Source organism: Chionomys nivalis, chromosome 14 (assembly GCF_950005125.1).
Source record: "Chionomys nivalis chromosome 14, mChiNiv1.1, whole genome shotgun sequence".
Classification (NCBI taxonomy): domain Eukaryota; kingdom Metazoa; phylum Chordata; class Mammalia; order Rodentia; family Cricetidae; genus Chionomys; species Chionomys nivalis.
The window spans coordinates 9,815,798-9,831,483 of record NC_080099.1 but is presented as its reverse complement, the minus strand read 5'-3'; the positions used below and the strand labels follow the sequence as shown (position 1 = coordinate 9,831,483).

General features: G+C 44.9%; 1 protein-coding gene across 1 annotated transcript in view; it reads left to right on the top strand.

The window, feature by feature from the left end:
* Positions 1-15,686, top strand: part of Pstpip2 (proline-serine-threonine phosphatase interacting protein 2) — a 73,145-nt gene that overhangs the window by 28,532 nt on the left and 28,927 nt on the right. Inside the window, exons 2-3 of the mRNA XM_057788761.1 lie at positions 9,724-9,824; positions 14,992-15,069. Of these exons, the coding sequence (XP_057644744.1) occupies positions 9,724-9,824; positions 14,992-15,069 (179 nt within the window). The remainder of the gene's footprint in view (positions 1-9,723; positions 9,825-14,991; positions 15,070-15,686) is intronic.

Genomic DNA, 15,686 nt, shown 5'->3' with positions numbered 1-15,686 from the left:
AAACAAGATCTCTTGCATAAATTGGAAGCATGGGGACCTTGGGAGAGGGTTGAAGGTGGGGGGGTGGAGAGGCAGGGAGGGGAGCAGAGAAAAATGTAGAGCTCAATAAAAAAAATTTAAAAAAAACCATGAGGATGTGAGTTCAAATCCCCAGTAGCCATGTGAAAATCCAGGTGTGGCCATATGCATACTTGTGACTCTAACACTGTTAGGGCTAGAGACAGGAGGATTGCTGGCACCAGCCTAGCTCTGGGTACAGGGAGAAACCCTGTTTCAAACCAATAAGGCAAGCTGGATGCAGTGGTACACACCTTTAATCCCAATACTCAGGAGGCAGAAACAGGCAGATTTCTGTGAGTTCTAGACCAGCCTGGTCTACATAGAGAGTTCTCATACAGTCAGGGATACACTGTGAGACTGTCTCAAAACAAAACAACAAAAAAGTCAGACAGTGACAGCAAACACCTGCCATCTTTCTCCGGATTCTGGACACCTTCACACACATGTGTGCACACATCACACACATACACAACACTCACACAATACAAAGACCAGCTTGCGCATCTGTAAATGCAGCACTCTAGAGATGGAAAGGTCAAAGCTGGATGGCTACCCTGTCTCAAAACACCAAAGCAGAACCCGTGCAGTGGGTCAGCAGGTGGAGGTACCTGTTACAAAACCTGAGAACCCCATGTCAATCTCCAAATCCCACAGAGTGGAAGGAGAGAACCAATTCCTAGTAGCTGTTCTCCAACTTCAACAAACATGCTATGGCAGGAGTGTGACAATACTCACACACCTCTTTTATACCCACACTCAAGTGAGTATACACATGTACACACACACAACTCAAAGCAGACAATAGTAAAAATAAACAGAACACCTGAGAATCAGTCTTTTAAGATAAATTATACAACATTAAAAACTGTTTCCATTGTAAAATTTTGGAAGTGATGTTTGTGCACATACGTAGGAGAGTATGCCATAAAGTGTGTTACATCCGTAGAATCACGTTCTAGGCAGCTGTCAAAGGAACTGAGATGGAATGATGTTCAGGTTTTTATTTCCTTTGAGACAGCCTCTCTCTTTATGGCCCTGGCTGTCCTGGAACTCACTGTGTAGATTGGCCTCAAACTCACAGAGATCCTCCTGCCTCTGACCGAGTGCTGCAATTAAAGGTGAGCGCCACCATGCCTGGCTGGTGTTCAGTTTTTTAGAGTAACTGCATTGTTCTGAAGCCTGTCCATAAGGAATGATTTATTACTGTTACCGTGTAGAACATGGCATGTTTCAGGAGATTACGGGATGGTTCTTGTCCTTAGCCCATCAGAGCATTATTTTCCTCTACCCTGTGCATCTGTATGTGATTCAGAAGTATTCAAGGAGCAAGTCTGGAGAGACAGTACAGGCTCCAGGATTTAGTTTTGTTACTTTAAATTATGTATATGTATGTATGTGTTTGTGTGTGTGTCCGTGTGTATACACATGAGTGTGGGGACTTATGGAGGCCAGAGGCATCAGATCCCCGGGAGCTGGAGTTACAGGCTAGAGTTCCAAGTGGTTGTGAGCTACCCAACCACGGGTGTTGGACATAGAACTTGGGTCCTCTGGAAGAGCAGTGAGCCCTCTAACTATGGAGCGGTCTTCCCAGCTCTGTTCCACTTACTTTGACCTGAGACAGAGGAAAAAATGAAAGAAAAAAAATGATCCTGCTCATTTGTACAAAAAGAAAAAGGAATAAACCAGAAATGAATGAAGCTTGTCGCTAATAAGCACGAACTGCAATAACAGTGGCACCGGTGCAGGACGGAACTGGTTTAAAGGGGTCTGTTCTCTGCATAGGCCTTTTAAAGTGGCCACCACTTGACAAACGTTATGTGTGTGCTCTTATTTAGGGCCATGGATGTAGCATAGTGGTGGCTGGAGAGTCCAAGAATAAGAAAATTAAAATGTAGATTCCAAAAATAAGAATGTAGAAATAAAGAAATATGAAGTTATAAGTCTAGGAGAATGAGAACAGACAGTCAGCAGCTTTCTCAGCAGATCAAGGATCAGTCATTCACAGTGTATACTGGAGGCCCATGCCTCCCCTTTGGTGGTGCCAAATTTCCATAACGGAGACAGTGTCTAAACCAGAGGTCACGTATCTCTGTCTCCTAAAGGTTAACCCAGTTCACATCTGTCGTTTATCAGGGTTGGCCAGGACACTACTCTCAATTTGCAGGGAGAAGCTCTGGCCTTGTAAATAAAACATCCAGTTGTAAAATGGAAGGACCTAAGCTGATGGAGGCTTCCCAAGCATCTGAGAAAATAGCTCAGTAATCACTAACCCAATATTTTTTAATTTAAAAAATAGATTAATTTCTCCTTTATTTTAAAAAAATATTATTATTATTTTGTGCATGTGTGCACATGATTGCTATCTATGTAGAGTTCGTCCCTTTATCCACTAAGGTATCTTGCTAATTTGTCTGCTTAGTGTTTTAAATAATGGAGAAAAACTGGAAACAAATGAACAGTACGGAAGAAACGCTTAACAGGGAATATGAACAGACATATGTGGACTTACTCTTAACAGGGAATATGAACAGACATATGTGGACTTACGCTTAACAGGGAATATGAACAGACATATGTGGACTTACTCTTAACAGGGAATATGAACAGACATATGTGGACTTACTCTTTTTTATTTTTTGGTGGTCCTTGCAGGGCAAGCCTGGGGCCTCATGCATGCTAAGTACACCCCATTGAGCTAAATCTCTGACCATTAGCTTTAAGAATTCTTCCCCCTAAGGATTTGCTAAGTCTATCTATGGCCATACCATCCTTAATGTGGCCAGTCTCCTCTGACCTTGGGAGATTTACTAAGTTCCCCAAACCACTATAGTTCCTTTTTTTTTTTTTAAAAAAAAAAAATTATGCTCTGGGTGTTGGTGGTGCACACCTTTAACCCTAGCTCTTGGAGGGCAGAGGCAGGAGGATCATTATGAGTTCAAGGTCAATTTAGTCTACAAAGCTAGCTCCAGGAAGGTCACGGCAGTTCCACAGAGAATTTAAAAAAAAAACAAAAACAAAAAACAAATAAAAGAAAGGAAAAAGAAAGGTTACATATAATTAAGTCTTTAAAAAAATAAATAAATAAACATTTATGCATATAATTGCATGTTCATGCATGTGAAGGTGAGTGTGCACACATATATACACACGGAGAACAAAGAACAACCAACCTCTGGTGTCATCCTTAGGAATGCCACACACTCCCTCTGAGGTCGCGTTTCTCAGTGACCGGGAGCTCACTATTTAGGCAAGACTTACTGGCCAGTGAACCTCAGAGATCCGTCTGTCTCCACCTTCCCAGCGCTGGCATTACAAGTGTAATACCACCCAGTATGTGTGTGCAGGTTCTGGGAGGGAACTCAGTTCCTCAAAGCTTTCAGGGCAAGCGCTTTATAGACTGAGCCATTCTGAGGCCCACTATGGTTCCTTTTTGATGACCTCAAGTCCTTCAAGATCATTTCCTATGTTTTCTTCTAAAAACACATTATATTTTAGCTTTACATTTAAATGCACGCTCATTTAAAATTGGCCTTTGTGTACGGTAGAAAATGAACGTAGATTTTTCCCTCCTAGCATATGCAGTTGTTCCAGGAACATCTATTTGAAGAATTAAGCTGCTTTGGCCCCTTTGCTGAAAGTCAGTTGGTTATATAGACAAATGAGTCCATTTCTGTGTCTTTTTCTGTCCCATCGCCTCTGTGTTTATCTTCAGGTCCCTTCTGTGCAATTCTGATTACTGTGACTTTACGGAAAGTTCTCAAGTCAGGGGGTCTGAACCTTCAGCTTTTATGTCAGGGTCTCAGGGAGCTCAGGCTGGCCTTGAACTTGCTATGTAGTCAAGGCTGTTCTTGAACTGATCCTTCCTGCCTCCACTTCCCAAGTGCTGATGACATTTCTGTGTTACCATGCCTGGCACTGGCTATGTTTTTCAAACAATCTAACCAAAATTTGTTTTGCGCCTAGTCCAGGTCCTCTGTAACTCTTCGTGAATTTTAGGTCCAAATTGCGGTTATTTTTATAGAAGAGGATTTGGGATTCTGACGGGATTATGTGGGATCTGTAGAGCAGTTGGGAGAAAATCAGCTTTGTAACAGTGTTCCCTGCTTCAAAGAAGATGCACAGCTGCCTTTACTTACAACTCCTACACTTCTGTCAGCAATGCTTTTTCCCAGGAAATCTCACAACTTCAGTGTTTATTCCAAAATAATTTGTACTTTTTATGTCACTGTGATATTTAAAATCTTTTTTCTTCCTTTTCTTTCCTTCCCACCCTCCCACTCCCTTTCCTTCCCTTCTCCCTTCCTTCCTTCCTTCCTTCCTTCCTTCCTTCCTTCCTTCCTTCCTTCCTTCCTTCCTTCCTTCCTTCCTTCCTTCCTTCCTTTTTTTTGAGTCAGGGTCTCACTATGTAGCCCTGACTGGTCTAGAACTTGCTGTGTAGTCCAGGCTGGCCTTGAACTCAGAGATCCATCTGATTCTGCCTCCCAAGTGCTGGGATTAAAAGCGTGCTCCACTGTACCCAGCTATGAGTCAGTTTTCTTTCATTGTGAGAGAGTTTTAAGTTTTAGGTTTCTTAAAAGATGTGGAGCTCCTCATATCTGCTTCTTTTGATGCTCATTTGTGGCGTTAGTAGACTTCATGATATTTCCTTCTTTGTTTGTTTTTCATGACAGGGTTTCTTTTTTTTTTTTTTTTTTTTGGTTTTTCGAGACAGGGTTTCTCTGTGGTTTTGGAGCCTGTCCTGGAATTAGCTCTTGTAGACCAGGCTGGTCTCGAACGCACAGAGATCCGCCTGCCTCTGCCTCCCAAGTGCTGGGATTAAAGGCGTGCGCCACCACCGCCCGGCCTCATGACAGGGTTTCTCTGTGTAGCCTTGGCTGTCCTAGAACTCACAGAGATCTACCTGCCTCTACCCCCCAAATGCTGGGAATAAAGGCATGCGCCATTATGCAGGCAAATTCATTGTCATTTTATTGGAAGCATACTTTTGTTTTTCACATGAGTCCTGGTTATTTTAAAGGAATTGAATAAATCTTATTTCTTGGTCATCAGTGGTGACACATACCTGTAATTCTAACCTGGAGAGGCTAAATTAGGAGAGGTGTCAGTTTCAGGCCAGTCCGGGGAATATGGCAAGACCCTGCCTCACCTGCCGCCCACTCCCACATTGCTGACTTCTGACTTAGCTTACCTTTTATTTCCTACTGTATTAATCACACGTACTCTTCCTATGGCCATATTATATACTGTCCTCACCTCTAACTTTCCTTGGACATATGTGTTTGTTTTATGTGTATGATTTTTACTCACTCCCTGGGAAGAATGTTAGGCTTTCTGGTTGCAAGTGCTCAATCTCGGGCTGGTTTATAGATTTGTTAGTATTTTGTGTGTAGTTGGTATGAAGTTAAGATTTATGTCAAAAAGCCATTACTGTGAATGATAAGTTTGTACATAATCCAAATTACCTACGATGTTTTAACCATTTTATTAAAAAATATAACTAGGGTTGGGCATGTAGCTCAGTTGGTGGTGCTTCTTTAGGATGCACAGGCCGAGTTTGATCCTCTGTACTCTGTAAACCTGGTGTGATGGATGTAATCCCAGCACTTGGGAGGTTGAGGCAGAGAGACCAGAAGATGAGGGACATCCTTGGCTATGGTGTAAATTAGATCAACCTGAGAATCAATGAGACCTGGACTCGAAAGAAAGAAAGAAAGAAAGAAAGGAAGAAAGAAAGAAAGAAAGAAAGAAAGGAAGGAAGAAAGAAAGATTTCCTTGCTCATGTTCTCCCTCCTTCTGCTCCTCATTTGGACCTTAAGAGCTCAGACCGTTGCTCCAAATTGAGACTCTGTCTCTACCTCGATCCATCGCCAGATGAAGGTTCTAAGGTGATATGGAAGATATTCATCAGTATAGGATAGGGTCATTTCAGGTTCCCTCTCCTTAGTTGCCCAAGGTACCAGCTGGGGACATCTCCCTGGACACCTGCGAACCCCTCTAGAGTCAAGTTTCTTGCCAACCCTAAGATGGCTCCCTTAGTTAGGATATATACTTCGCTGCTCCCGTATCCTCCCTTCCTATATCCCAACCATCCCAATCCCCCGAGCTCCTCCCATCCTCCCCTTCTCATGTTTCTCATCCCATTTCCCCTTTGCCCCTTGCCACCTCACCTGCAAGTTCCCAGTTTTTGCCCTGCAATCTTGTCTACTTCCCCTCTCCAGGTGGATGACTATATGATTTTCTTTGGGTTCACTTTCTTATTTAGCTTCTTGAGCAAGGAAATCAGGACCACGAGGGATGCACCCACCCACTGTGACAGTGGAACTGATTTATTGGGAGCCCACCAAGGCCAGCTGGTCTGGGACTGAATAAGCATGGGTTGAAACTGGACTCGCTGAGCATGGCGGACAATGAAGGCTGATGAGAAGCCAAGGACAATGACACTAGGTTTCGATCCTAATACATGAACTGGCTTTGTGGGAGCTTAGCCTGTTTAGGCGCTCACCTTCCTGGACATAGATAGAAGACCTTCGTCTTCCCGCAGGGCAGAGAATTTGGACTGCTCTTCAGTATCGAGAGGGAGGGGGGAATGGTGTGGGGGGAGGAGAAGAGGAGTGGGGATAGGGGGAGGGGAGTCGGGGGAGGGGGTAATATTTGGGAGGAGGGGAGGGAAATAGGAAACAGGGAGCAGGTGGAAATTTTAATTAAAAAAGAATAAAAATAAATAAATAAATAAATAATCAAATTAAAAAAATATATAAAAAAGAAAGAAAGAAAGAAAGAGAAGAGACTTCACAACACAAAACAGTACATGCTAATAGCTGAGTGACTTTAAGTCCTTCAGGCATTCTAAAGAGGGACAGAAGACAGTAAACTCTTTCAGGAAGATGCCACTAAGAGAAGTGGGATTTGAACAGGCTCTGAAGCAGAGGTAGGATTCAATCAAGGAGGAAGACATGCCCTTCTCACTAGGGGAACAGTATGTGGAGAGGTCTTGTTGGTAGCGATGTGCATCGTTCCTTCTGGAGGTGAGAGAGGAGGATGGTGTGAGAGGAGCTGGGAGCAGGGAGGAGTGGATTTGTACAGAAGGCTCTGATTCTGAGCCTGAGGATTGGGGTCAGGGGTTTGGAATTCCCACTTCCAATGGCAGATAGTGATGCTCTCTTAGACATTTCTTCTTTATTTTGTTACTTATTTATTTACATTTACTTTTAATTTCTGTGCATGCATGTGTGTGTGTGTGAGAGCAAATAACTCTGAACTATCCCTCCAGCCCCACTAGTTATATTTTTATTTTCTGCCCACCTTCCCTTCACTTCTCCTTCTCTGTCCCTCGCCTTCTTCCCTCCCTCCTGACCTTTTTTTCTTCCATCTTTGTGGATGTGTAGGTGCCTATGTGTATAGAGGCTAGAGACCAGCCTCTGGCAGTTCCCCTCAGGAGCTGTCCACCTTGTTTCTTGGGACACTCTCTCACTGGGACAGTCTCGTGCTGGAGCTTGCTGAGCAGTTGAAGCTTGCTAACAGAACGTTCCAGGGATCTGCTCATCCTTACCATGCCAGTGACAAGCACGTGCTATGACCCCTGACTTTCACATGGGTGCCTAGACCAAACTCACTTCTTCACACTTTATGTGAAGCAGGCATTTTGCCCGCTGAGCTCTCTCCGGGCTCTCTCCCTTGGTGCTGTGTGACTTGGTCTATCTTGGGTTGCGTGTGCAATGCTCTGCTTTGCTTCACCCTCCCATTCTCTGACTGTCCTTCACTTTGGTACTCATGCTCTCTGGCCAACACAGGCCAGTCTTCTGCCGCTTTGGAGCCGGCGCCAGATGCTTTGCTTTTCTGGGAAACTCTTTTCTTAGTTCTCATTTGCCTCTCTTTCTTCGCTGGTTTAGAGTGACGGGGCACCTGTTTGTTTTTGAGTCTTGCAGCTGGGAGGTCTGTGTTTTCGGGAAACTGTTCTAGCTTCCTTGCCCCACCAGACCTAAACTATCTGTGCCCTTAATTAAGAAAAGGGAAATCACCTCCCAGATGTCACAGTACAGAGAAGTCTAGCATTCTTGATGGGTAGGAATGGAGACGTCTTGTCTACAAAATGACAATGAGCCTATATTCCTCTGTTCACGTCCCCAGGGGGTATGTTTTGTTGTCCTGTCCTTATGTATTAGGATGGAGACATCTCACCCCGCACACTTCTGCGTAGGGCCTGTGAGGTACATAACATTAAGGGAGATTTTTCTGTAATGGGTGCAGGGGCGGTGACAGTGTTGAATAAAACTCAAGGCGCATTCAATAGAGTTGGGACAGAAATTTGTGTGTGAGCAATACAGAGTGCCAAATTCAGAGAACTCAGAAGAAGGAACTGGGCTACCCAGAAAACCTGAGAGTCAAGAGGCTGGCTTTGGATTTTGTAAAGGATAATGTAAATATTATATTGTAGAGAGGGTTGTGAAGTTGCTAATTAAGGATTGAATATTCTTTTCCCCAAACTAGGGCCAGGAACTATGTGCAGCAATGCTGGCCCAGACCCCAGTTCATGAGTCCACTGACTCAGTGGCCACTTTCTTCCACTCTTTGGCTTTCCTTCTCACATGCCTTGTGCTTTCCTTTTGTGGATGTTCCAGTCCGTCAAGAGGGCTTCCTGGCTGTGGGAGGAGATGTCAGGGGCTTTGGTTTAAGGCAGGTTTAAGGACAAACTGACTGTTGTTTAGCCCCTGATTAAAATAGACCTGTAGCTTGAGGCAATCTCTCTCTCTCTCTCTCTCTCTCTCTCTCCCCCCCCCCCCTTCCCACCCCCATGCCCCCTTGGTACTTCATTCTAGTTTTGAGAGGAGCTGCTTCTCTGTGCCTGCCTGCCTCCTCAGACTTATGGAACAAGAGTAGGGACCAAATGTGGTAGATTCTCCATGGAATGCCGTGGACCAGGAAGAGAATATTGGCACACCACAGGTTTTCCCCGTGATGTCATGCTCTTGTTGGGTAATCATCAGATCTTCAGATTGTATTTACTAATGTATTTAAAAATTAATCAGGAAGTAGATTCAGACACTGGCAAGTATCTTGAGCATAGGAAACCTCAAAGCCCACTCCCACAGTGACACATGTATTCTAACAAGGCCATACCCACTCCAACAAAGTCATACCTCCTAATGGTGCCACTCCCTGTGACTTTATGGGGGTCACTTACATTCAAACTACCACACTCTGTGTAGCCTGACTGTTCAGGAACTCAGTCTATAGACCAGGCTGGCCTCAAACTCACAAAGATCCACCTGTGTGCGCCACCACCACCTGGTAGCCGAGGCAGTTTCTGCCAAGCAACGAGAAGGTGCTCCCAGCAAGAGGCTGGAGTAGGAACCTCCAGCCATCTCTCCTGTCCCGACTTAGGTGTGAGTGGAGGCCCATGGAGGGACGACTTGAGTCTGCCTCACCCCTCACCCTTAAGTCTCTGTTCCTCTCTTGTCCCTGCTGGTTTGTGGCTCTTCAGTTTCATCGTTTCAACCCCTCTTCCCAGCTGTTTATTTTTGCTTTTTTTTCTGTACTCTCTTGGGTCACATATCTTTATAAAAGTGATTCAGTGATGTCCCAGTTGCCGGCTTCCTGCCCCTTCTGCCCCATCCCTTCTTCATGCGTGTTCCTGGTCTGACGCCTTGCCGTTCATTCCTCCAGAACACGGACTTTCTCAGCACTGTCGGCTATGACAGCATCATCCAGCACCTGAACAATGGTCGCAAGAACTGCAAGGAATTTGAGGATTTTTTAAAAGAACGGTAAGACGCTCAGGCCCCCTCTCCCGGACCGGGAATTGGTTATCTTTCTTTTATAGAACACTGTTTTATGTTAGGATGCAGGCATGCGTGTGCTGCAGTGTGTACGTGACCTTTACCTGGGTTCTGGGGATCAGATCCCGGCTGTCAGGCTTGCCCCCCAAGCACTTCACCCTCGAGCCGTCTCACCCTGCGTTTGTTGTTTTTGATTGTGTTCACTAGTTCTGAAGACCCTCTGCTACAGGGTATGAAACCATCCCAAGAAGTGACTGGCATTATTCTAGAATTAATATTTGTTGTGTGGTGTTTTACCCTTTTGGCTTTTTGAGGGGCCCAACCAAATAAATCACACACACAAGCTTATTCTTAGTTATGAATGGCCGGCCTTAGCTTGGCTTGTTTCTCGCAAGCTTTTCTTAAATTATCCCGCCTATCTTTTGCCGCTGGGCTTTTATCTTTCCTTACTTTATTATATTTTACTTTCACTCTTACTGCATGCTGGCCGGGTGGTTGGGCAGCTGGCCCCTGACACCCTCCTCTCTTTGTTGTCTTGTTGCTGCGCCTCTGTCTCCAGAGCTCCTCCTGGTCATCCTCTCTGCCTGCCAGCCCCACCTATCCTTGCTCCTGCTTCACTATTGGACGTTCAACTCTTTATTAGTACCAATCAGGTGTTTCAGACAAAGAATCACAGCTTCGCAGAGTTAAACAAAGGCAGCATAAGCATAAGCACCTTGAAATGATATTCCCTAACAAATATTAATATGCCTTCTCAAAAAAGGTTTTGTTTGTTTTGTTTTGTTGTTTTAACATAGCATGTATCCAGCTCTAGCTAATGCCCATGGGGGAGCCTGCCATGCTTAGATGGTTTTAGTAACTCATCCACACCCTAGGCTTGTGCCTTCCACTCACACTGTCATCCGTAAGTTTAGGTCCAGTCCCAGGTCACACTTTAAACCATTTAGACAGAGACATGAGACTGGCCACTTGGGCAGATTAAAGATTTACACAGCAAAGATATTGCCAGAATTATTTAGTACACCAGTGTTGTACTTTTCCAAGAGTTGTTACCTGGGGTCAGCTTGCCCACTTGGCAGAAGTATGTTTTACTGGGTAAGGGCACAGGGGACTTAATGGCAGGCCAGGGCCTGTGCAGCCTCTTGAGCCACCCCTGGAGTTACAATGGCCGTTTGTAATTTAGTTCTTTTGTTATGGGAATGAAGCCTAATTGGGGATCCATCTTTGTAACAAACACCAGCTTCCTAACATCTTAAATTTCACTGATGTCAACAGACCTGGTTAGTATACTTCTTGTCCTCTGTGTATTTTGGAGGCAGCGCCCTCTTAGCTAAATTCTGCTTTGGGTGATGTGATGTCTCCTCAGCAAATCTGTTCGTAAACTTTACAGCATTAGTTCTGACACTCACGTCTCTTCTACATTGATGCCTGTTCAAAAGTTTCTAGGAACCAATTCGGAAAAAAAGGTTCATAAATATAACAGCACAGAGAGTGCAGCAAGCACACAAATTATAGTAAGAAACCATATTCAAGAGCTCTGAAGAGGCAGATTAAAATCGGCAAAATAAACCGAGTGGTGGCAGTGTATGCCTTTAATCCCAGCACTGGTCTAAGGAGTGAGTTCCAGGACAGCTAGGGCTGTTACACAGAGAAACCCTGTCTTGACTCCCCCCACCCCCCAAAAAAGAAGACTTGACTAAATGGCCAGGCTGTGGTGGCACACACCTTTAATCCCAGCACTCAGGAGGTAGAGGCAGGCAGATCTCCGTGAGCCCGTCTATGTAATGATTTTAAGACAACCAAGAACTATATAGTTGAGACCCTGTCTTGGAAGAAAAAAGGAAAAGAATTAGGAATTGGCAAAATACAATAAATAAATAAATTAAATAAATAAGCACATGAAGCAACAAAATTCTGAGGTAACTTCATGGAAGAGGGGATCCTTGCAGGGCTCTGGCAGGAAAGGTGGCCTGGACAGCTGTAGGAGCTTGGTAGTCTTGGAGGTATTAGTGAGCAGCCCCAGGTGGTAAGAGGGAGGACTTCATTCAGACACCAGAAGGTGAGCGTTATGGGACAGGTGGGAACAGGACCTTGCTCTCTTGGAGGCTCTAGGGAGAACGTGGTTTGTGTTGCTTCTGGTGTCACTAGGAGTCTTTGTGTTTTATCCCTGTAATCCCTACCCTCTTCATTACTACAGGGAGGTCTTGGCTTGTGTCTTCACCTTCTCGGGAGGATTCCTGCGATGATGGATTAGGCGCTGGCCCTGCTCCAGGGTGCTCTCATCTTAGCTACTTACATCTGTCGCGCCCCTATTCCAAAGACGAGTATGTCGGAGATAATGGGGAGTAGACTTGGACAACCCATGACAGGCAGGAAGTTGAGACCTAGAGAGGAAAGAGCAGCAGGACACCAGTCTAATCACTTCCTCTTCTGGTCCGGCTTCCTTGGCCATTGTCAGGGACATGCATCAGTGGCATGTATCTCTCCAGATGTCTGTTTCCTCATCAGTACTCATGCTATGTAAAATCTCAGAGCAAGGAGCCTGGATCTTCCAAAGCAATTAATAACTCAACAGGAGCACTGTTTGGGGAATATGTAGCAAGATAAGCTAAAATGGCTACATATTAGTTACTCGGGCAAAAGATTCCATTTTGGCTACCCACTCTGACTTGGGGCTCCCTCAAACTCCAGGCGGGGAGTCAGCAGAGATTGCTTTTGGGCCTGATGGCAAAGGCCGTGTCTGATTATCCCGCCTGTGAGTTGTTGAAGGAAATCTGGCACGTGGATTATTATTCCTGGTCTGGGACATTTGAACGGAGAGGTCAAGGTGAGCATGAAGGGCTTTGAGAAGAAGCGTTTCCGGTCAAGCATTGGCTTTTCAGGAAGTGAGTGAAACTGGAGATCACCATCACATTTAAGTGAAATAGGGAAGACAGAGAAAGACAAATAGAACATGCCTTTCCTCATGCATAGAAACAAATAAGATTGGAACATAAGAGAAAACAACAGGGAAGAAGGGAAAAGGAAGGGCAAGAAGAGCCGGAAGAGAGAGAAAACACTGTAGAGGGAGACATCACAGTGAGCCCTGGTCTGTCTTACAGCCAACATGAATTAATTTCTATGGTAAAAAATAAATCAGCAGTTAACAGTGGAGGAGCAGGATCCCCCTCTTCTGTGTCTTGTGTTTTCTACATTTCCAAATAGCCCTGTTGTAGTAAATCACAATGTTGATTTACACACCTGCCTGCTCCATTAGGCACCCAGAAGGATGCCTGGCATGTGATGGATGTTCCAGAAATGACAATTAGAGGCTGGAGGGATGGCTCAAAGGCTAAGAGCACTTGCAGCCCTTGCAGAGGACCAAGATTCCATTCCCAGCATCCACGTGGCAGTTTACAAGCATCCATAGCTCCACATCCAGTGGATTTGATGCCCCTCTTTTTTTTTTTTGGCCTTTACCTGCTCTGCACACACATGGTATACAGACATAAATGCAGAAAAACACTTATACATATAAATTCAAAAATAAATGAATCTTTAAAAAAAAAAGCCAAACTGATAAACAGGAACCCTGGGTGGTCTGTGGGTAGTGATCTAGGTAAAGGTTCCTCCAGTCAAAGGGGATTTCTACAAAGTCCTGGTGGTTCCTCCCTGGCCATGGCCTCAGAACCCATCACTTCCCCTATGCTTCCTCTGTATGCCAATGGTGGTTCCCCTGGTTTCCAAGCATGACTCCCAAGTTTCACTTCAGTAAAGCTGCCCCTTTTCTCCAGAGAGCAGACAGCTGTGCTTGCTGGGGGTGGGGTTCCTGCCCAGTGTTGGCTCACTGCTAGAAAGCCTCCTCCTGGAAGCAATGGGGATTCTCTGGAGCCCTTGAAGAGAGCGCAGGAAGGAGGATGGAGGGCAAGAGACAGGGCTGCTCTGCTTGATTCTGCGCACAATACACTTCAGAAGTTGGATGATGACTCTTGGAGCGCTGATGTTTAGTTCTTGCTGGTTCTAATACCAAAGTAAAGTAGGGAACTTCCCAAAGCTGGAGACTAAGTCCTGGAGGGATTGGTTTGGTTTGAGGAGCTACTCCACTTCCATGGTGAGGAAAGATCAGATAAGAGCCATGTCTCAACACAGAGAGAGGCTCAGGAGATCTACACTTGAACTTTCAGTAATTGAGAGGGAGAGGCCAGACAAGACATGAGCAACACTGGCGGAGGAGGGAGGAGAGATTCCAGGAAAAGTCTCCTTTCTGCACTAGGCACTCATGGGAGGCCATTTAAAAAATACCATAGTCTCTATGGCTATCGTGCCTGAGACCTCTTTGAACCACGCTCTTGGCAAACTCAGAGCAAGTGCCATGGGGTGGCACACTGAAACCTGGCCAGGATGCTTCTAGACTGTAGGTGTGGCCAGCATCTATGACCCAGAGGAAGGAACAGTTAGACTAGCAAGGAGCCTGGACTGCAGCAGACTGCGTCCTGTATGTCGCTCTCTCCCCTTTCTTTATTCTTCCTTACTTAACACCAGGGTCAGATTAGCCGACCAGCTGTGGCCTCCTTTGCTTTTGTCCTCCATCTCTGTCTTTCCGTTGTTCACTTTTCCCTTTTCAAAGCACACAGACTTTCCCTGGTTTGTATAGGTTCTGTGTCTCAGCCTCCTGAGATCTGGATGGCTGTAGATTATCTGAGTGTATGCATTTACTGGTGTCTTCATTTTACTTCTTCCAAAACTGACTCATCTCTCCTGCTGGTCCCTCTTTTACTCATATTTCCCCTCTTCCTTTTCTCCCTCTATCAACCCAACACTAATCACTAGTCTTACTCTGTTTTCCCCTACTTTCCACAGTAGTTAACATGTTACTCTACACAGTATTATCCGTGCTCCTTCCTCTCTCTCTCTCTCTCTCTCTCTCTCTCTCTCTCTCTCTCTCTCTCTCCCTCCCTCCCTCCCTCCCTCCCTCCCTCCCTCCCTCCCTCTCTCTCTCTCTCTCTCTCTCTCTCTCTCTCTCTCTTTTAAATTCCTGAGCCTTGTATCTTAGACAGTGATGTTACCTCTGAACTTCTATCATAAATGAACAGCTTTCCTTGCAGGGGCAGTGTCTTATGTGTCTTAGCTAAGAACTCTGTATAGGACCCATGACCTTCTCTTCTGTTCCCTCTAGGGCAGCAATTGAAGAGAAATATGGCAAAGACCTGTTGAATCTCTCCAAGAAGAAGCCATGTGGACAGTATGAGACCAAGTAGGTACTAGTGTCCTTCTGACTCCAGGCTACCATTGTCCAGAGCCCCATTGTCTCAGCAGCCGAGTGACAGTTGCAGTATGTAAGATTGAGAGAAGTTATAATTTTTCTTCCTTGTTTCCAATTGTGAAAACTCTGTGTCTTTTTCATGGATCTGAATGGGACACAGGATCTGTGGTTCTAAGTTACCACAAGTTTTTCAGTGCAGTCTGAAGAATGCTAAGCTACAGATTTAGGTTAAAGTGGCCCTGGACGAGGGCACCTGCTTCCCTGACAGACATGAACACAGACCCTTGCGGAAGTAACACAGTGAAATCCAACATTTAGTTCATAATGCACACACACACACGCACACACACAGTCACATACACAGGTATACACATACACACACACAGGCACGCACACACACACATATATACGCACACACAAAAGTTACTGTGAATATGATTCAACAATGCAATAGATAGCAGAATTATATATATTATATGTATATATATATATATATATATATATAGTGCTGTAATGAACAGATCTAAAAACCTCAAGTATGTGGGATATGTTTATAAAGCAGTGAATTAAAAGCCTAAGTGAGGAGATTTTTAGGAATGTTCTAGAAA